This window comes from Dermochelys coriacea, chromosome 10, assembly GCF_009764565.3.
Source record: "Dermochelys coriacea isolate rDerCor1 chromosome 10, rDerCor1.pri.v4, whole genome shotgun sequence".
Lineage (NCBI taxonomy): Eukaryota > Metazoa > Chordata > Testudines > Dermochelyidae > Dermochelys > Dermochelys coriacea.
In genome coordinates, this window is record NC_050077.1 from 23,240,941 (window position 1) to 23,261,470 (window position 20,530).

General features: G+C 40.8%; 1 protein-coding gene across 4 annotated transcripts in view; it reads left to right on the plus strand.

Annotated features, from left to right (window-relative positions):
* The window catches only part of LOC119862732, a 165,502-nt gene that overhangs the window by 42,204 nt on the left and 102,768 nt on the right, over positions 1-20,530 (plus strand). For all 4 annotated transcript variants that reach the window (XM_043493431.1, XM_038419951.2, XM_043493430.1 and 1 more), the window contains exons 11-16: positions 1,601-1,780; positions 6,386-6,538; positions 9,678-9,822; positions 14,118-14,276; positions 15,265-15,383; positions 16,560-16,841. In XM_043493431.1, the coding sequence (XP_043349366.1) occupies positions 1,601-1,780; positions 6,386-6,538; positions 9,678-9,822; positions 14,118-14,276; positions 15,265-15,383; positions 16,560-16,841 (1,038 nt within the window). The remainder of the gene's footprint in view (positions 1-1,600; positions 1,781-6,385; positions 6,539-9,677; positions 9,823-14,117; positions 14,277-15,264; positions 15,384-16,559; positions 16,842-20,530) is intronic.

A 20,530-nucleotide genomic window follows, 5' to 3' on the forward strand; every position in this document is an offset into this window, starting at 1 on the left:
CTCAGTCTGCTGATTGGATCTGGGTTTGCAACGTTGCTACAGCAGCGTTTAACTTTCTATTTAGAAAGCTAAATTGGGAGAGGTTTGAAAAGTTCTTGGCTGGTCTCTTATTACATAAAGGGCAATCAGAAACTGCTTGATTGCCAGTAAGTGCAACAGAGACCTGCTACTAGAGGGCACTTTTTAAAATTTCTGTGCTGAACTGCAAACTCCAGTTATTTTCTAGGAGAAAAATAACATACCATCCTGTCAGGCATTAACCTATATGTATTCACATTTACAGCGTAGGGGCCCTGTTACGATTCTGTATATACAAACAGTAATCATTCATTTATCATATTTATTTATAATAACTGCTTTTACAAGAAAGAACAAAAGTAGGGTGTGTACACGAGAGTGCTCATGGTGTGTCTCTCCTATAGAGCTGGTTGCATCTAAAAAACAAATAGCAGCTGCCAAAGTGGCAGGAAGAGAAAATTTCAGTAGCGTGGTGCTGTAAAAAGAAAACAAGTCACAACAGATGCAAACTGTGCATAACCATAGGCCTGATCTTGCAGTCCTTATGGCCTCAACTGGTCCTGGTCCCACTGAATTCAATAGAATTACTAGAGTTATGGTCTGCAGGATTGAGCCCTGTAAGATATATGGATCACACTTTATATTTAAGTTCCTTTTATAAAAAGCTAACAAATGATTTATAGGTGTTGTAAGCATATTACAGGCATAATTATATAACCATCTGTAACACACTAACATGTGTTTTAGGTTATTTGTTTCTTTATTATTTGTATTATTGTAGCACCAAGTCCTAGATCAGAACCCCATTGTGGTAGGTGCTGCTGGTTATAAACAACCTGTCGGACACAATAACAAACTAATAAATGGTTAATAAATTGTTATAGTCATTGATTATCTTTTATAAGCTATTTATCAGAGGAACCTTAATATAAAATGTGACTCATTATGAAATACTGCACCATTGCTACACCTCAATAAAAGTGTAGGTGATAATGTTATAGCCAACCTAAATTACATGCTCACTGCGCTGGTATCCTTAATTTAAAGCACTCCCCTGTTGAGAGTGCTGGACAATGGCCACTTGTATTAATCTCCTCCGTGCACTGTACAGCACCTTTGCATCAACAGCTTCTATTTGCTGCAGCTTCATCTTGACTTGGAGAGCCCATTGCTATGGGGACAGGCAGTATATTTTACAACGTAAATTATGTGAGTGTTCTAAGCACTGGGAGTGTCTTGGGATGCATTTCACTTGGTAGAATGGCCTTGAGTCCTCTCGCAGATCGTACTAATTCAGTCTTCACTTAAACATATGAGAGTGGTAGATTTTTCTCCATATCATCTAGGGTTTTCCTCCGAGTCTCCCCTGCATGCTTTTTATGAATACCTTTCAAAGACACAATAGCCAGTATTTGAAAGTGGGGGTTATTTTTGGTGGCTTCAGAAGAGTGTACAAAGATGAATTAATTAATGCTTGTAAATCTCTGTGAAGATGTAAATGCCGTCAGAGTGCTCAGGGTATTATAATAAATAGAAAGCTCTCACTTTTTAAGCAGCCTGTCATTCTTGTCTTGCTTTACAGCCTTTGCTGCAGTCACCAGGAGCAAGTCGGAGTGTCTTCTTAGGAATAACTGCTTTGGTGCATCACTTCTGTTCAGCTAACAGCGCCTGTGACCTTCTGCCTGCAATACAGATGGTGACAAGTATTCTGGAAGGATACTTGGGAGGAAACTGCACCTTGCAAGAATCAGGACTCAGCCAGGTAACAGTGAGTTAGACAAGAGTGGAGTAACCCTGAAGACAAGTTTCAAACAGCCATCCCTCCCTTTTTCTCCCTTTAGACATTATCAAAATAAGAACCTGTATGATGAAAATGACATGCAATGGAGTGAGAATATGGATACCTTTGAATCTACAAGCACATGTTCTTTTATTCATTTCAGCTATATTCTTTGGTAGTACATATGGCCAAAAGAGACTTGTTGGCCAGAAAAGAGTTGCCCTCATGGACATTCTTGGGTATTCAGACAACAAAACATTTTAGAAAATTGTCTAAAAAGGCACAAGAGTGTTGGATCTTTATTTATCCTTTCTACAGATTTTAAAATTTTATTTATAACGTATTATTTTAAAAGCTGTTGGATATAAAATGAAAAACCTTTTAAAACTACAGATAACACACAAGAAATAATATACCTGTCCCTTCTTTTTGATTGGTTTCATGCAGTTAGTGGTAGCTGTGATATCATCGGATGATGCACTCTGGGGAGTCACAGCATGATTGGAGTTGACTGGCATGATGTTGAAGGACCTGTCAAGGAAAGGGGAAATGATATTGTGTTAGTTGATTGTGTGTGATTTCTCTGTTGGACTTGGAGCAATTCAACCCATATTTCTGGATTCTTCATTTTAACTGCACTTCACCTTAAAGAAATATCTTCCTTCTGTTTCGCCATCCTCCTAAGCAGTTGGCTCCTTTCTCACACTTAGAGACCACAGTGACAGTGTACCAGATAGTTAGTAAGTGTAGCAGGACCCCAACTGCTATGCTAGCCAAGGTATTTTGCACCTTCTGGAATTTAAGGTCCCAATGTGCAAAGCACACTTGGTTTTAGTTATTTTTTTCATATCATCTGAGCAATCTGTTCACCCTCAGTTCTGTTTACAGCAGTTATTGAAACACCAGGTTTTATATAATGGGAATTTCAATTGAGCTTTTAAGATAAAAATTCCATTCCTGAACTTTTTTGCCCTGTGGGCAATAGAATCGGAGAAGGAAGATGGAAAGACGGACAGGAAAGATCTGTTGTATAAGGTTGTAGAGTCCATTTTCCTAGGGAGGAGCAGAATTGCTCCCTACTGTGTATCTTTTAGTGCTGTGCTTAGTCTGGTTTTAAATAACTCGGGAAATAGGGCTTCCACCATTTCCCTTGGGGGACTATTTCACAGTCTAATAGCTCTCACCATTAGGAACTATTTCCTGAGAGTAAGCCAGACTTCTCTTAATCTCTTCCACATGCATTTCTGACTAAAGCTGGGTTTCTTTTAAAAGGCCATTCAAAAAATGGAAGGGCTTTTTCCTTGATGTTCCATGCATGAGCTTCTCATGAAAATAATAATTTACATTTACAGTCTTGAAGCATCCCAAAGGACTGTACAGGATCTGGCCAAGATGTTCAAACACAAAGCAAGGCACCTAAATAAAAGTGGCTTGATTTTTGAGATCCATTGAAATGCAGCCATCTTAGGAGGGGCAGGCCAGGCACCAGCTGAGCAACAATATGGTACAATGGGTGAGGGGGAGAGGATATTTTTGGCTTAGGACAGTTCTATTAATATCCATGCACAATCAAAAGAATCTCATGTCTCAAGCTGCATCGTAAACCACCTACACTAATAGGGTCTGAGTCTCCTTTAACTCACACAAAGAAAAGGAATACTTGTGGCACCTTGGAGACTAACAAATTTATTTGAGCATAAGCTTTCGTGAGCTACAGCTCACTTCATCGGATGCATTCGGTGGAAAATACAGTGGGGAGATTTATATACATACACAGAGAACATGAAGCAATGGGTTTTATCATACACACTGTAAGGAGAGTGATCACTTAAGATGAGCTATTACCAGCAGGAAGGAGGGGGGGAAAGGAGGAAAACCTTTTGTGGTGATAATCAAGGTGGGCCATTTCCAGCAGTTAATAAGAACGTCTGAGGAACAGGGTGCGGTGGGGTGGGGGGGAGAAATAACATGGGGAAATAGTTTTACTTTATGTAATGACTCATCCACTCCCAGTCTCTATTCAAGCCTAAGTTAATTGTATCCAGTTTGCAAATTAATTCCAATTCAGCAGTCTCTCCTTGGAGACTGTTTTTGAAGTTTTTTTGTTGAAGGATAGCTACTCTCAGGTCTGTAATCGTGTGACCGGAGAGGTTAAAGTGTTCTCCGATTGGTTTTTGAATGTTATAATTCTTGACGTCTGATTTGTGTCCATTTATTCTTTTACATAGAGACTGTCCAGTTTGACCAATGTACATGGCATAGGGGCATTGCTGCCACATGATGGCATATATCACATTGGTAGATGCACAGGTGAACGAGCCTCTGATAGTGTGGCTGATGTGATTAGGCCCTATGATGGTGTCCCCTGAATAGATATGTGAACAGAGTTGGCAAAGGGCTTTGTTGCAAGGATAGGTTCCTGGGTTAGTGGTTCTGTTGCGTCATGTGTGGTTGTTGGTGAGTATTTGCTTCAGGTTGGGGGGCTGTCTGTAAGCAAGGACTGGCCTGTCTCCCAAAATCTGTGAGAGTGATGGGTCATCCTTCAAGATAGGTTGTAGATCCTTGATGATGCGTTGGAGAGGTTTTAGTTGGGGGGGTGATGGCTAGTGGCGTTCTGTTATTTTCTTTGTTGGGCCTGTCCTGTAGTAGGTAACTTCTGGGTACTATTCTGGCTCTGTCAATCTGTTTCTTCACTTCAGCAGGTGGGTTTTGTAGTTGTAAGAACACTTGATAGAGATCTTGTAGGTGTTTGTCTCTGTCTGAGGGGTTCGAGCAAATGAAGTTGTACCATAGAGCTTGGCTGTAGACAATGGATCGTGTGGTGTGATCTGGGTGAAAGCTAGAGGCACGTAGGTAGGAATAGCGGTCACAATCTCTCCAGTCACACGATTACAGACCTGAGAGTGGCTATCCTTCAACAAAAAAACTTCAAAAACAGACTCCAAGGAGAGACTGCTGAATTGGAATTAATTTGCAAACTGGATACAATTAACTTAGGCTTGAATAGAGACTGGGAGTGGATGAGTCATTACATAAAGTAAAACTATTTCCCCATGTGATTTCTCCCTCCCCACCCCACCCCCTACTGTTCCTCAGAAGTTCTTGTTAACTGCTGGAAATGGCCCACCTTGATTATCACCACAAAAAGTTTCCCTCCTTTCCCCCCCTCCTTCCTGCTGGTAATAGCTCATCTTAAGTGATCACTCTCCTTACAGTGTGTATGATAAAACCCATTGTTTCATGTTCTCTGTGTGTGTATATAAATCTCCCCACTGTATTTTCCACCGAATGCATCCGATGAAGTGAGCTGTAGCTCACGAAAGCTTATGCTCAAATAAATGTGTTAGTCTCTAAGGTGCCACAAGTACTCCTTTTCTTTTTGCAAATACAGACTAACACGGCTGCTACTCTGAAACCTTTAACTCACACATTTATAGCAGTTTCTTACATATTTTAACTCTGCACTTACTCCTGAACTAAACCTGTGTATGTTTCTACGAACAATGCAAGGAGGGTCAGCCTATGAGGAGTTGAACTTATGGGTATAGGGAGTCTAGGGATAGAGCTTGCTATTGAAAAGTTGTCATTTTCCTACAGTTACTGCGTCCCATTGGTTTCTGAAATTCCTCCGCTTTCCTCTATGCTTAGTATAGGAAATGACCATGGTAACATTGTGGTAAATGACTTAATCAGCCATGGCATTTGGAACCCCAAACCTTTACCACTAAGCATTTTACCCTGCAGCATTTTGATTTATAGATAATCAAACTGAGACATAGCTTTTATATATTTTAAAATCGACCCCTCCCCCACTTGTTTAATTATCTATGCCTTCACACTGAAATTAATGTGCACTGTATCTTTTGGATACTTTTGCAGCGTCACCGTTCCAAACCAAATTTCATTTAAAAGGTGTTATATTGTTTATAGAAGAGCAAACTCTGGGTATGTACAGGCTTGTCTACACCAGGAAGGGCTTGCCAGTAGAACTATAGTGGTAATCCCTTTTAGTGGAACTGTACTTTATACTAGTTCCCTGAATGAAATAAGCGATATAAGCATATGGACTCTTTTACCAGTGTAACTGCATCAGCTTTTGCTGGCACAGCGTCACTTAGGGGTGCAAATTTTTTACACTCTGAACTGACATATCTATTCCTGCAAATCTTTTGAGTTGTGACCCGGCCTGATCCTCTGGCAGAAAGGCAGATATTCTGCTATCACCTTCTCCGATCTAAACAATTGATTCCAGGCAATCTCCAAGGATGCTCTCAGTATTCGCTGTTCTGAAATTTTGCAAGAAAAACACAGCAATGATTCAGAAGTGTCTGAAATGATACCTTTGCATCCTGTGTCCAAGCAATTTTTCTCCGCAGTTCAATCTACAGATCTGCTCATGTTTGTTTGTGGTTCATTTTTGAGAGTTCTCCATGCGGCAATAAAATGGTGAGCAGAGATCTGTTTTAGGCAGAATATTTTGAAAGAAAATGTGATAATATAAAAGTAATAAAATATCTGTGCAGGTGATGGGATGTTTTTAGCAGCCCTGATGTCAGTTTCCCATTTTACGTTGCTTTGTATTTTCAGCTGCAGCTAGTGTTAAAAGCAATTGGAAATGCAGGTCTGGCAGCAACATCTCTAACACCTGTCCTGAGTTCTTGCGCATCCCTGAGAAGCAACCCTACTGAAATCCGCCTGGCTGCCATACAGGCCTTCAGACGCATTCCCTGTGCTGCCAATGTAAGTGATGTGTTCAGTGGTTGATGGTTTACTGGTGTTGTATTGGAATCAGTGCTGTGTGAAATCAGGGGGCGCCAATTGGGGGGGCAGGGGTGGGTGGGAGCCTCCTCCCACCCCCGAGTTTCATACAGGTGTGCAAAATCCCAGGTGAAGCTCTGAACTGCAGCACAGCGTTAGTGTGAAAGTGTAAGTTCTGCAGAGGAGAGGTGCCCCGGGGCAGGGAGTCAGTATTTTGTTTACAGACAGAGGCAGGGTGATTAAGATAAGAAAGGGCTGGTGGATATGGAATATCCAAATTAAGGATATGGAAGTTTAGCCTGTAAAAGGGGAATCCCTCCGTGGAGTGGGGAGAGGGGGGAGGGGTTGTTTTAGAGAGAACACAGGGGACTCAGGAAAAAATATAGCAAAGCATTGAGCCAAGGTTACATTCAGAAAAAGGGGAGATTTGGGGGTGTAGGTGAAAAGAAGGGGTCAAAGCCAGGGAAGGGTAGCAGTGTATAGAGAAGTTCCCACTCTACCTGTGGTACTTATGTGGCCCCATCACCATAGTATCTGAGGCTGCACCTCACAATGTCTAACTTATTTCTCCTCTCAGCCCCTCGTTGAGGTAGAGGGTGCTGTTATCCCCATTGTACAGATGAGGCACACACAAACTAAGAGCCATATTTTTAAAGGTATTTAGGCACCTAGTGAGATTTTCAAATGCATTTAGAAGGTTGGTGCTTTGTAAACCCCACTAGATATCTAGCTGCATCTTTGAGAGCCTAAAAGCTTTTGAAATTCTGTCCTTAAAGCACTGAGGTCAGACAGGAAGTCCGTGGGGGGAGCAGAACCTAGGTCTTTCAGGGCTATCTCCCTATCCAGCAGACAAGACCAGCCTCTCTCTTGGCTGCATGCTGCAAAAAAAGAGGACTCTGGTAGATGGGAGCAAAACCAAGGCGACCAGTTCTCTGAAACTCCAGCAAATGATCCCAGAAGGTTGGGATGGATGTTGTGGTTGACAGTATGTAGAGCAGCACAGAGGTCAGGAAGGATGGAGAATGAGAGTCAGATGAAAGGAGATCACTTAATTCCCAAGAGGTGTCAGGTTCTACCCATGCTGGGTTGTACAGCAATGGCTGCTGTGTAATTTTACATTTTAACTGAACATTTAACACCTCTAGAGCCCCAGGCAGGTGCAGTCTTGCCTAGTAGGATGTTTCCAAAGTGAAATGATCTATTCCAGGCTTGATGAACTGCAAAAAAGTGTTAGAAAGTAATCTAGATTTTTCTACAATTGTTGTATTCAAGAGTTAGTAACAAAAAATATACATTAAATTTTAAAACCTAACCAGTGTCCCTTAAGTGACTTGATACATGATGTGAGAACATGTTAGTATTAGAGCTGAGCGGGTCTAATATTTATTTAATCTTCTTTTTTTATATATAGGAATTAGATACAGAGCCCTATCAGCTAATTTCTAAGCTATTATCTGGAAAAAAACAAACCTAGAGTTTTCAGGTGCCTAAGTAGCCCTTGGAATCATGGTTAAAGTTGCCCCCTCCCCCAATCTAAAATGGTGCCCCTGTGTGAAATAATTCTGAAGTGTGCAAACAAATAAGAACTGAATATAATAGCATCTCCCAGCAGAACTCTTTCTGCTGCAGGGGAGGTTGGGAAGGATTGTGTTCTTGTTGGAGAAACAAAAAAAGCATTATGATGTTTTTCTTGACAAATGTGATCATTTCGGAGGTAAAAGGTCCCTTTTAACATAATGAAAGTGCAATATAATTACCACATTGCAATAATGCAGGTATCACTGTAGCACTATGCTTAGATAACTTCAGCATTCCACTGTGGTAACTGTTGGTGAATTGATAAAAGGTGGTAACTTGAGCTGTCTGGCTTACCTTGCCTTGGTGAAGCCCCGGAGAGGCTCATGTGATTTTTTGTTTTTTGTTTTAACCTCCTCCTACTCCTCCCCAACCTCCTTTTGTGCAATGTGAAGTATTGGAAGCTTTATGCAATGGATAAGCCTAGTTACAACTGAGACATTCCCATTCTTAAATGGCTAGAGAGAAGTAAATGGTTGACACAGCATTTGGTACACACAGGAAAATATAAAGCCCTACCCAGCAGGCCTTACTGAAGCAAAACTAGCCTATAGCATGTCTTGCTAGACAGACCTGGAATTTCCTCCCACGCTTGAGAGGACTCACACTCTGAGGTATACTAAGAAAGACAAAACATTTCCTCCTCATTTGTTTAACTGATTTACTTCCGATGCTGACACACTTAGGGCATGTCTTCACTAGCAACGTTACAGTGCTGCCGTGGCAGCGCTTTAACATGGCTTGTGTAGTCGCAAAAAAACACCTCCACGAGGGGCGTGGCTCCCAGCACTGATGCATTGTCTACACTGGAACTTTGCAGTGCTGAATCTTGCAGTGCTCAGGGGGGTGTTTTTTCACATCTTTGAGTGAGAAAGTTGCAGTGCTGTAAAGTGCCAGTGTAGACAAACCCTCTGCTTGATCCTGTCATTGTGACAAATACAGAGCACTCATTGAAATCTCTTGAAATTTTGTGTGTAGTTTAAGGGTATAACTGGGTTATATGGTTAAACCACTCATTGCTATATTCTCATTGGAAAAACCCAGTTGTCACGTGGAGCACCATTAAGTAGAGAAGAATAAATGACATTGTATGAACTAAACATTGGGTGGACAAAATGACTTCCTTCCGCCTGTAAGATATGGAAGGAGACCTGCTCATGTGAAGAAAAGTTACTCAGACACAGAAGTGTTAGCAGGATCAGGCTCTGAATAAGGAACCAAGGATTTGGTCCTGGACTAGTAAATTCTGCTACTTGAAACTGTATTAATGATTATTGTATTGGGGTCTAGTCCTGAAATCATTAATGTTAATGCTAATGCTCTCCTATAGCTCAATGGATCCATCCCAATCTGCGTAATAGTATAGCATCCTGGGACTTTGTGAACAGGATGCTGTGCTGTACAGATATGTGTGTGTGTTGATGTTATATAAAACAACTTACTTTTCTCATAATGCTTATTGCAATGGCTAACCGCTTATACCTAGAAATTAATGCACCTCAACTCTTTTAGGGAAGTAAGTACCTTCATCTTTTTTTTTTTAAAGCGTACTGTATTAGTCCGGCTATATCAAGCAGCCGATGATGATGTGGAAATAAGAATTGCTTCATATTATATAGCAATGAAATGTCCAAGTGAAGAGCTGTTTAACCAAGTACAACAGACTCTGCAGGAGGAGACATCCAGCCAAGGTCAGCAGACAGCTACTGACATGTTAAAAATACCGAAATATTTTATTTTCTAGACTTGATTTTTTATTTGATTCCTATTAGAGGTGTGTGAGGTACCAACCTGTTTGAGCTCCACATGTTACCTACTTTAAAACTGTTAGAATTTGAGTGTTTAATTTTTTTTTAATTGTCAACAATTTGGTGTGGTGCACAAATTGAAAATCAAAAAAAGAAAATCAAGTGTGATCTCTCCCTGCTGGCAGCATTTAATGAACACATACTGACATCATCAAGGAGCCTGAGAGAGGAACAACAGGCCATGCTGAGTTTTATTACATTACAAACACAAATGGCTAATTATAAAGTTTGCTGAATGGAGAAGGAGAAAAGTAGCAGAAAAATAAACACATTTCTAAGCTTCTGAAAATTATTTCAGGTAATAGGTATTATAAAAACGGTTTACAAAATATTTCACAGTGCCCCTTTAAAATGTTCCCAGTCTCCCCATTTTATATTAGCTGTTCACTGGGTATAGTACTACACGTTTATTAATATTGAATCTCCTCTTATTGCCTACAGCTTCACCTTCACTTCTATCTCCAGGACACTGTGCTGCCTAGCGGTGTCCTCCTTTGCATTTGTTGTTTATCAGTTTTGGTGTTATCTGTAGATTTAATCATGGTTGAATTTACACCAAAGACAAACACAGTTCTGAAGGGTACAGAGAGGCATGTATTAATTTTAATTTAGTTGATCATACATTCATTGGGAAGCTTAAGTGTTTTGGACTCGTCTGCAAATAGCAGCCAGACTTACTGAGAGATGCTTCATTGTTATGACAGAAGCAGCTCCTCAGACCACCTGGAAGTGCTCTGGAGACCAAAGTTTGACAACTTTGGCAAACAACTAGTAGCAAACAACAGCAACAACAAAACATTAGTAATCCAGAGGAGAAGAAGAAAATTGTGGGAAGGGGAACATACTGGATTAAAAGGCATGTTGTTTAAAAACATCTCTCTGACTGTCTTACCTATTTGGAATATGCCCAGATGAATAGTTTCTAGGCAGTAGAATTGCAGTCTTGTGTCTTTACTTTGTACTGCCTGTTTCAGTAATTACAGCCCAACCCATGACTGATTGCCACCTGACCTGAGTCAGACTGCTGATATTAGATGCTGAACTGAAAACTGACGCTGCATAGAAAATCCATTTTGCTTGGTTTAAAACACTGCCTTTGTTTATGTGGTAGATTTTCCAGAGGAGAAGCCATTTCAGCCAGTGTGAAAATGATAAGCATCTGAGTTACATAGAAGTGAAGACTCTCACCAGCTTCCTATACAAAAGCAACACACATTTAAGATGATCCAGGATTTGGGATGAAGCAGGGATTTTCTATAAACAACTTCACCATAATCAACAAGAAAGAATTTTAATTTGATCCAGTGTTTTTAACCCTGTCCAGAATCAGCACTAGGGTGACCAGACAGCAAGTGTGAAAAATCGGGACAGGGCGTGGAGGGTAATAGGAACCTATATAAGAAAAAGACCCAAATTCAAGACTGTCCCTATAAAATCAGGACATCTGGTCACCCTAATCAGCACAGATAGTGACCCTCTTCTCTGTAACCTGGTGTGGAAAAGACAAAAGCTGTTTTAGTTTTGATTTATGACCCTGATCTTCACAGAAATCGAAAATTGTTATCGGGTTACATCAATGATTGAAGGCAATAACCCTTAAATCTAGAAATTGTCTTGATTTTTCTGTTGGGTTTCTGAGCATGTGGAATTTACACTAGTCACATAATAGATTAATGGGTAAGAGATTCCTTTCAGGGCATAAAGCACACATTGGTTTTCAAGATCCTGGCTCAGAATAAAAACACATGAAAAATCAAGCTGCATTACAACCCCCCCGCAAACAGTCATATAAATACTGCAGCTCTACATGTGAAGCTGGAGCATGGGAACTCATCTCTGCAGCCAGTGCAGCAAGCAATTGGCAGTCTCCTGTTAAGAGAACTGGGTTCCAAAAATGTAGCCTCAGATTTATTTACTTTATGTAAAGAGCTTTCATTGCCAATTGATGGAAACAGACTTGCATGTGGAATTGTAACCTTTTAGAAAAGTTATATGAGTTTATGAGTTTATATGAGTTTATTTAGGTGGTATTGTAAGTGAAGCTGGTAGTGATGTCTGTATTTAAGGTTGCCTAATACTTTCCATTGTAAATCTCTGTTTTCAATTGCTTATGACTTTGCCTGACTTTAACTGTTTATTCCAGAATTTTCTGTGCGTGCCCTCCGGCTCATCCTGACTTTTTCATTTCTTTTCTTTTCTTTTCTTTTCTTTTCTTTTTTTTTTTTTAAGTTTCACCAAAATGATTGCCATTTCCAAGAATGTTAGGGAATAATTGATCATGTGGCCAATGTTATTTTTTTCACATAATTTTTGAGGCATTCTAGTGCCTCCATTCTTTGAAGTAGGGACTTGAAATTTGGCAAGGGGGATGCTCCAGTGGACAAAGAGACCTCCTGCTGTCCCCAGGAAAATACCTCTAGTTTTGATCAAGTTTTAAGATTTTGAAAAATCACCATTTGCACATGCTTAGTAGAGCTTGTTAGAGGCTTGGAGTTAAAAATCTCTGTACATTCCATCTGCACTAAGCATACTGTCCAGACTCTCTGGGTATGTCTACCCTGCAATTAGACATTCGTGGCTGGCCCGTGCCAGCTGACTCGGACTCATGTAGCGTAGGCTGCAGGGCTATTTAATTGCAGTGTACGCTTCTGTGCTTAGGCTGGAGTCCGGGCTCTAGGACCCTGTAAGATGGGAGGCTCCCCAAGCCCAGAAGTTTACACTGCAGTTAAATATCCTGAACCCTGCTAGTCTGAGTCAGCTGGCATGGGCCAGCTGTGGGTTTTCAATTGCACTGTAGACACATGCTCAGAGTTCTCTCACATATTGGGAGTGTGCTCCCAGGCATGCCGCTAGAGCTCTGGGTTTGAGGAAGAATGCAGCAGCAGCAGGAATTGCGTTCCACAATAAATGTGCCTAATTTATATGCTTGGCTATGCTGTTTGTAGCAAATAGACTGTACTTTAGAACCAGGATAGAACATAAGATTCCTGATTCCTCAAATTCCCTTGATTTCTATGAAACATTTGTGTAAGCCACTGGCAAAGTATGTGCCATGTAGCAGGTGATCCACCTGGAAGATAAAAGCCTACTACTGCTGCCAGTAACTTGTAGCTTAAGAATTGAGCTTTGTGCTACAGATTTAAGAGCTGTGTGTTCTGACTCTGCTGAAGACCCATGTAAGGGGTCAGTATAAGTCCACACGATATAATTTTTTTAAAGTTTGCTTTTTAAAAACAACTTAAGAAATTACAGGCCAAAAAATTTACTAAAAGTGTGTTAGGGTTGCAAAGCCCTGGCACTCAAAATTTAGAAAATGCCTGTGTTGGGTTGCCCATGCAATCTTCTTTCAACCTCCTTCTGCATATGCAGTTTTTAATTATATGACTATTTGTTGTACAAGATTTTTGTGCAAGTCAGTAAAGAGGTGGACAGTAAAATGGAGCAGCAGGTTCCAAGAACCATTCTCTTTTTTAAGGCACTGGGTTGAAACTCAGGAGAGCAAGGTTCCATTCCAGATTATTTCCATAGACTTCCTATGTGATGTTGGGGAAAATCGATCATAACGCATACTTACAAGGGGGCTGAATTAAATTTGCATGGGCAGCCTTAATGCTGTTTTAATATAGGTTTTAATGTAATTACATAACAGAGTGACCTCTTCATTATGGGTTTATTTGGTGTCAGAGAGCCAGATTCTGCTCTGTTACACTAATGTAAATCCAGAATAATTCAAAATCATTGGAGCTACACTGTTGGTACTGAGCAGCATGTCCATTTTACCTCCAATCCAGTGCATTCCCTTTTGTTATTCTGTACTTATTAGTATTAAAAAAAAAAACCATTGAATACTACAAGTAATGAGGTTGGTTATCTTTAAATACTAGTTAGTTAACTACAGCAATAGGAAAGTTTGTAAATACCATCACTGAAACGTAGAACAAACTCTGGCTTTTACTAGGATGCATTAAAACTGGGTGTTTTAAATAACATTGCCAGTGATGAGATTAGCTAGTGGGCTAGACTTGATTTCTGGAGTTAACCCCAGTGCAGTTGGGGCAGTGACTCTGGATTTGCACGGATGTAAATAAGTGAAGAATCTGGTACTGTATCTTAGTTCATTTAAAAAATAAAAAACCCTCTTCTGTGATTGACAAGCCTCTTTCTTTGTCTAATTTAAGTGGGTTCTTTTGTTTGGAGTCACCTCTCTCAGCTCCTGGAGACAGATGATCCACTGAAGCAACATCTTAGAGATTCTCTTCCTGATGATATTCTTAGCAGAGAGTTTGACTGGGAGATATGGAAATATTCCTCTTATTCAGATGTCACTTTCCATTCAGGTATGTTGCGCTTTAAAATTGGACCCTGTGCCGTATGTGAGTGCTTTAAATCCCTGTGTGTCTTTCTTGTTTCTTTATTCCTTGCTTTCCCACAGAATATTTTAATTTTTGTGAATGAATAGAACCCAGATATGCAAACGTGGGGCTTGATTCTGCTCTCATTTCTCTTGGTGCAAATCAGTAATCACTTCATTGAATGTGACGGTGTACAACAGGTGTGAATGAAAGGAAAATCAAATCCAATAGACTTTGTTTTGGTACTTTCCAGTCATTCCTTTGACCTACAACAATCTCTTCCACAGGGGCATGGACCTCCAGAGCAGCAACAAAAGTGGTGTTCAGGCTAGTGCAATCATGGACACTAAGGAGATATGATTAGCAACTGAGCTTCCTCCATATTATAAACTGATGTGGAGAGGAGCTTCCCTGAGTTCACCTCTGAACTCATGTCTTCCTACATATTAGTAGTAAGCCCCATACCACTAGGCACCAAATATACCACTAAACAGAACTCTCTCTGAAATACTTGGAGCTTGCTTCTCCTGTCACTTGCATTGTTTTTATTTTGATGCACCTATGTTGACTTTGCTGGATTTACACTGATGTGAGAAGAGATTAAGGCAAATTCTTTTTGTTTTTTCTTTTGTTTTTTTTTCTGCACATCTGTTTTTTGTTTTAGTTTCTCAGAAGCAAAGTCTGATTAGTATTTTTGCTCATGTACTATAAAACTCTTTCTCTTTAATTATATGTAAGACATATACCATAAAAGCTTCTTCCTGTGGGTGAGCTAGGATTTGTGCATACAGAGGTGTCCATTGAGTTTTTTCTATGTTAAAGGGTTAACAAATGGATTCATCTCTTGGCTAAATGTTTTCTTCTTGGCCATAAAGGACAAAACTGCCATTTCCCAGAGAAAGGCTGGAACTTGAAAAGTAAATGACAATATTTGATCTTAAAATGACCCGATGTTTAATATTTTATATTGCAGCAATTGCAGGTGCTAATGTGGAGGCTGCACTGGTCTTTTCTCCTGCATCTTTCATCCCACGATCAACAATGACAAACTTGACTATACATACCCTAGGGCGGGCTATAAATCTACTGGAGGTAAATTCTGGTTTTTCCCTCTTCATGGGATGCCTTGTGTATTGAAATAGAACTAAATGCTTTATAGTTTCTGGGTATAGTTTCCAGTTACGATTTCTTCATCAAGTTGTATATTTTTCCCTGAGATTAATGAATATTATATGAGATTCATCTGGTAAGTTTATGAAAGTTTCGACACAAATCAGCCCTTTCAACACTTCAATTAACAGGCTGATTTGTGTTCAAATTGAAACTCTCTCTATTGTGTTAATGTAGCAGACTAGCCAAGCAGCTTATATCCTCCACTAGTGTCTTATCCACATTGGAAATAAAGTCTAGTACTGCTGCCAGCTAAAACCCAATCCAGCTCCTATTGAAGTCATTAGGAATCTTTTCATTGGTTTCAATGGGAGCTGGATGCAACCCAAAAGAGTTATTCCGTTAGTTTGAGTCCTTTTTGTTGCTGAAGGCCCCGGGTTCAATCTCTGCTGACAACTCATGGTTGTGGTCTGTACAAAATGGTGACCCATATGCAACCTCATTGTCTTTAAATTGTGCCCTCAGTTATACCTGGAATTGCACAGTTGGAACTGAAGGCGCAGTTTGGCCTCCAGAATCTTTATTGCAGATGAAGATGCCCATGAGGGAAAGAATTCAGCTTAATTTTTCGACCTGAGGTTGCCATTTGCAGGGCCAGTAGTTAGAAAAAAATCTTTTTACATAAAATGTGCACCAATTGGATATTGACCCTCATAATGCTGTGTGAGTCAGCTTTCTGAACAGAACCACACTTGAAGTTTCTATGTAGCACAGAAAAAAGAGGTGTGTGATTTTACAAGCAATATTATTTGTAACATGTTCAACTAGGTGTAGCCAGAACACATGCTTCAGGGTGCAAATGGATTGCTGCCAGATTAAGAAAGAAATGTTTCCCCAATATAGAGCATCACATGGTTGGCTATAGTTGCGGTATGGAAGTTATTAGTGAGGCATCAGGCATTAGTATTGGCGCCTGCCTGAGGCAGGATAGTGGACTCAATGGATTAACAGTTTGGCCTGGTATGGCTAATTCATTGTTGCTATAAAGGTCTACATTTTGCCAGTCCAGAGTCATGCTGGTAGTTAAATTTCTATTTGCTGAGTATGGACATGGTTATGCCCAGCTATGTGTGGTCTTTTAAATATATTCTCTTCTAGTTTAACGTATGGTTAGAGAATGCGGAAGATCTCATGCAGAAGATGGTTGGCCAACACTCTGCTACTTTTAGTGAATACTTGTTTACAAATACTGATGAAAGAAACTCCAAGTCGGAAAATCCAGTAGAGGCAGCTGGAAAACCCAAACAAAAGAAGCTGACTTCAAAGAGAGACAGCCGTGGAGATCGTCTGGTGACCAAAGGGGCAAAGCCCAAGTTAAGAAAAGCAAAGCAGAGCTGTCCAGATGGAAAGTACAATAAGATGAGTGAGTTAGTGAAAAAGGTAATTGAATATACATATCCTGGTAAAGACTTTGACGCTCTAAAGTAGTCTCTGGGTCTGATCTAGAATTGCCTAGAACTCCTGTACAAAAAGGATGTAGAATGCTGTCCTTTGGATGTGGCAGTGTTTTACAATCACTTTGCACAGGTTTTAATGACTGTGCAAGAATCAAGGATGTGGAGAATCGTGCCCTGTTTTGCAGAAGCTATATTATCTCAGAGCATTGGTTCCCAGACAATGGTATATGTCACCAAATACTTTGGTCTGTCCCTCCATAATTGGAGGCTTAATCTTGTTCCTATTGATGTCTGTCTTTTTTTTTTTTTTTTGGTCCATAGATTTCAAGAGGAACACAAGCAAGCCCTTAATGTTGAGCTTCTGCCTTGGTGCACTGTTATTGCTTATTTCCTATTCACCTCTGTGTGCTGTGAGCTGCAATGGAATTCCATTGTGCAGCGACCAATGAAATGAAGATTAGAGTTTGGATCAACCCATGCTCTGGGCAGAACTGACTGGGATGTGATGGGGACTGGCTACAACAGCTGAGCTATAGTCTGATAAATTACCCCAATTGCTCAGAAAGCTGGTCTTTTTGGAGTACAATATATTTGCCATCTTTTTTTTTCCTATTGGAAACTAAGAGACAGCTGTGGTTTATAGGAGCCTGCACATGATTGATATTAGAGCTGAGCAGATAAAGGAAACAAATTTCTCTGAGCACTAAATTTGACAATATTTGTGCTTGGATTTTCTTTGGCTGTATTTGTGCTTCTTTCCATGGACATTCTTGACAGGTTTCAGAGTAGCAGCCGTGTTAGTCTGTATTCGCAAAAAGAAAAGGAGGACTTGTGGCACCTTAGAGACTAACAAATTTATTAGAGCATAAGCTTTCGAGAGCTACAGCTCACTTCATCGGATGCATTTGGTGGAAAATACAGAGGGGAGATTGATATACACACACAGAGAACATGAAACAATGGGTTTATCATACACACTGTAAGGAGAGTGATCACTTAAGATAAGCCATCACCAGCAGCGGGGGGGGGAAAGGAGGAAAGCCTTTCATGGTGACAAGCAAGGTAGGCTATTTCCAGCAGTTAACAAGAATATCTGAGGAACAGTGGGGGGTGGGGTGGGATGGGAGAAATAACATGGGGAAATAGTTTTACTTTGTGTAATGACTCATCCATTCCCAGTCTCTATTCAAGCGTAAGTTAATTGTATCCAGTTTGCAAATTAATTCCAATTCGGCAGTCTCTCGTTGGAGTCTGTTTTTGAAGCTTTTTTGTTGAAGAATAGCCACTCTCAGGTCTGTAATCGGGTGACCAGAGAGATTGAAGTGTTCTCCAACTGGTTTTTGAATGTTATAATTCTTGACGTCTGATTTGTGTCCATTCATTCTTTTACGTAGAGACTGTCCAGTTTGACCAATGTACATGGCAGAGGGGCATTGCTGGCACATGATGGCATATATCACATTGGTAGATGCGCAGGTGAACGAGCCTCTGATAGCGTGGCTGATGTGATTAGGCCCTATGATGGTGTCCCCTGAATAGATATGTGGACAGAGTTGGCAACGGGCTTTGTTGCAAGGATAGGTTCCTGGGTTAGTGGTTCTGTTGTGTGGTGTGTGGTTGCTGGTGAGTATTTGCTTCAGATTGGGGGGCTGTCTGTAAGCAAGGACTGGCCTGTCTCCCAAGATCTGTGAGAGTGATGGGTCATCCTTCAGGATAGGTTGTAGATCCTTGATGATGCATTGGAGAGGTTTTAGTTGGGGGCTGAAGGTGATGGCTAGGGGCGTTCTGTTATTTTCTTTGATGCGCCTGTCCTGTAGTAGGTGACTTCTGGGTACTCTTCTGGCTCTGTCAATCTGTTTCTTCACTTAGGTGACTTCCGGGTACTCTTCTGGCTCTGTCAATCTGTAGAAGCCCTTGAGGAATTCCACCATGATTTCAACAATTTCCATCCCACCATACCCATGGAAAAGAAGCCCTTGAGGAATTCCACCATGATTTCAACAATTTCCATCCCACCATCAACCTCAGCCTGGACCAGTCCACACAAGAGATCCACTTCCTGGACACTACGGTGCTAATAAGCGATGATCACATATAGGTTTCCACCCTATATCGGAAACCTGCTGACTGCTATTCCTACCTACATGCCTCTAGCTTTCATCCAGATCATACCACACGATCCATTGTCTACAGCCAGGCTCTACGATATAACCGCATTTGCTCCAACCCCTCAGACAGAGACAAACACTTACTAGATCTCTATCATGCATTCTTACAACTACAATACCACCTGCTGAAGTGAAGAAACAGATTGACAGAGCCAGAAAATTTTTGTTAATCTCTAAGGTGCCACAAGTACTCCTTTTCTTTTTGCGAATACAGACTAACACGGCTGCTACTCTGAAACCTCTCCTTACAGTGTGTATGATAAACCCATTGTTTCATGTTCTCTGTGTGTGTATATCAATCTCCCTTCTGTATTTTCCACCAAATGCATCCGATGAAGTGAGCTATAGCTCACGAAAGCTTATGCTCTAATAAATTTGTTAGTCTCCAAGGTGCCACAAGTACTCCTTTTCTTCATGGACATTCTTGTAATCAGCTTTCACTAGCATACATAGTCTCAGAATATGGCAGCTTTTTGGCAGCTTTTTGGCTTATCTGAATACTCAGGGAAGGAGAATTTTAAATGTTCTTTTATGAATTTACCCAGCAAAATCATGTTATTTTAATCTAATCAGAGGAGAGAAACAGTATCATGGGACAGGTTTCAGAGTAGCACCCTTGTTAGTCTGTATTCGCAAAAAGAAAAGGAGTACTTGTGGCACCTTAGAGAATAACAAATTTATTAGTATCATGGGACTTATTTGAGTCTCAGAGCCCAGGTCAATTGACCAATCACAACTACCCAACACAAGCCATTTTTCTAATAGCAAGCAATGTTGTCTAATAAGTTCAAATAACAAATACATCTGAGAGAGGCAAAATCCATTCATGGTTATTCTGGAAACAGAGGCCAAACAAATATTTAAATTGTTAAAATTTGTTGATTCAGCTTTTTATTTTTATAATCATTGTTTAATGTGTTTATTTTATGTACAAATTCTGATCCCAACCTTGCATACACTTATGCTAGTGCTTTACATCAAACTCCTAAGAAGTCCCATTGAAATTAACAGAGGACTGCTCCCACACTTAAAGTTAAGCATGTCTGTGAATGTTTGCATGATAGGCTTTATCTTGCACTGCCAGGGTGTCACAGGTCCTAGCAAGCACTTTCTTCCTGCTACACGGTAGGAATGCAGTGAGGGCTCCCATCTTCTGCCTCCTCCCCCGAGCAACACCGGGAGCCAGCGGGGCAGAGTGGAGCAGGGCAGGATGGGGCCAGGTCACCAGCTGCTGCCAGCACCAGGCCTCCCGTTAACTCCCCAGGCCACCCTGGACCCCCGTTCCCCTGAACCGTGGGGCCCCCCAAAGTGCTGGGCGGTTGGCCCGGTCCATCCTATGGATGGGATGGCTCTGCTTGGACCCATTCTGGGCACCACCAAAAATTATACAAACCTGACACCCATGATTATTCCACGGAGGTCAGCGGTTTTGTTTCCCCAAAGCCATATCTGTCTCTGGTTTGTAGCACTGTTGTGGTTGGCACAGCAGTGTTCAGCATTTCAG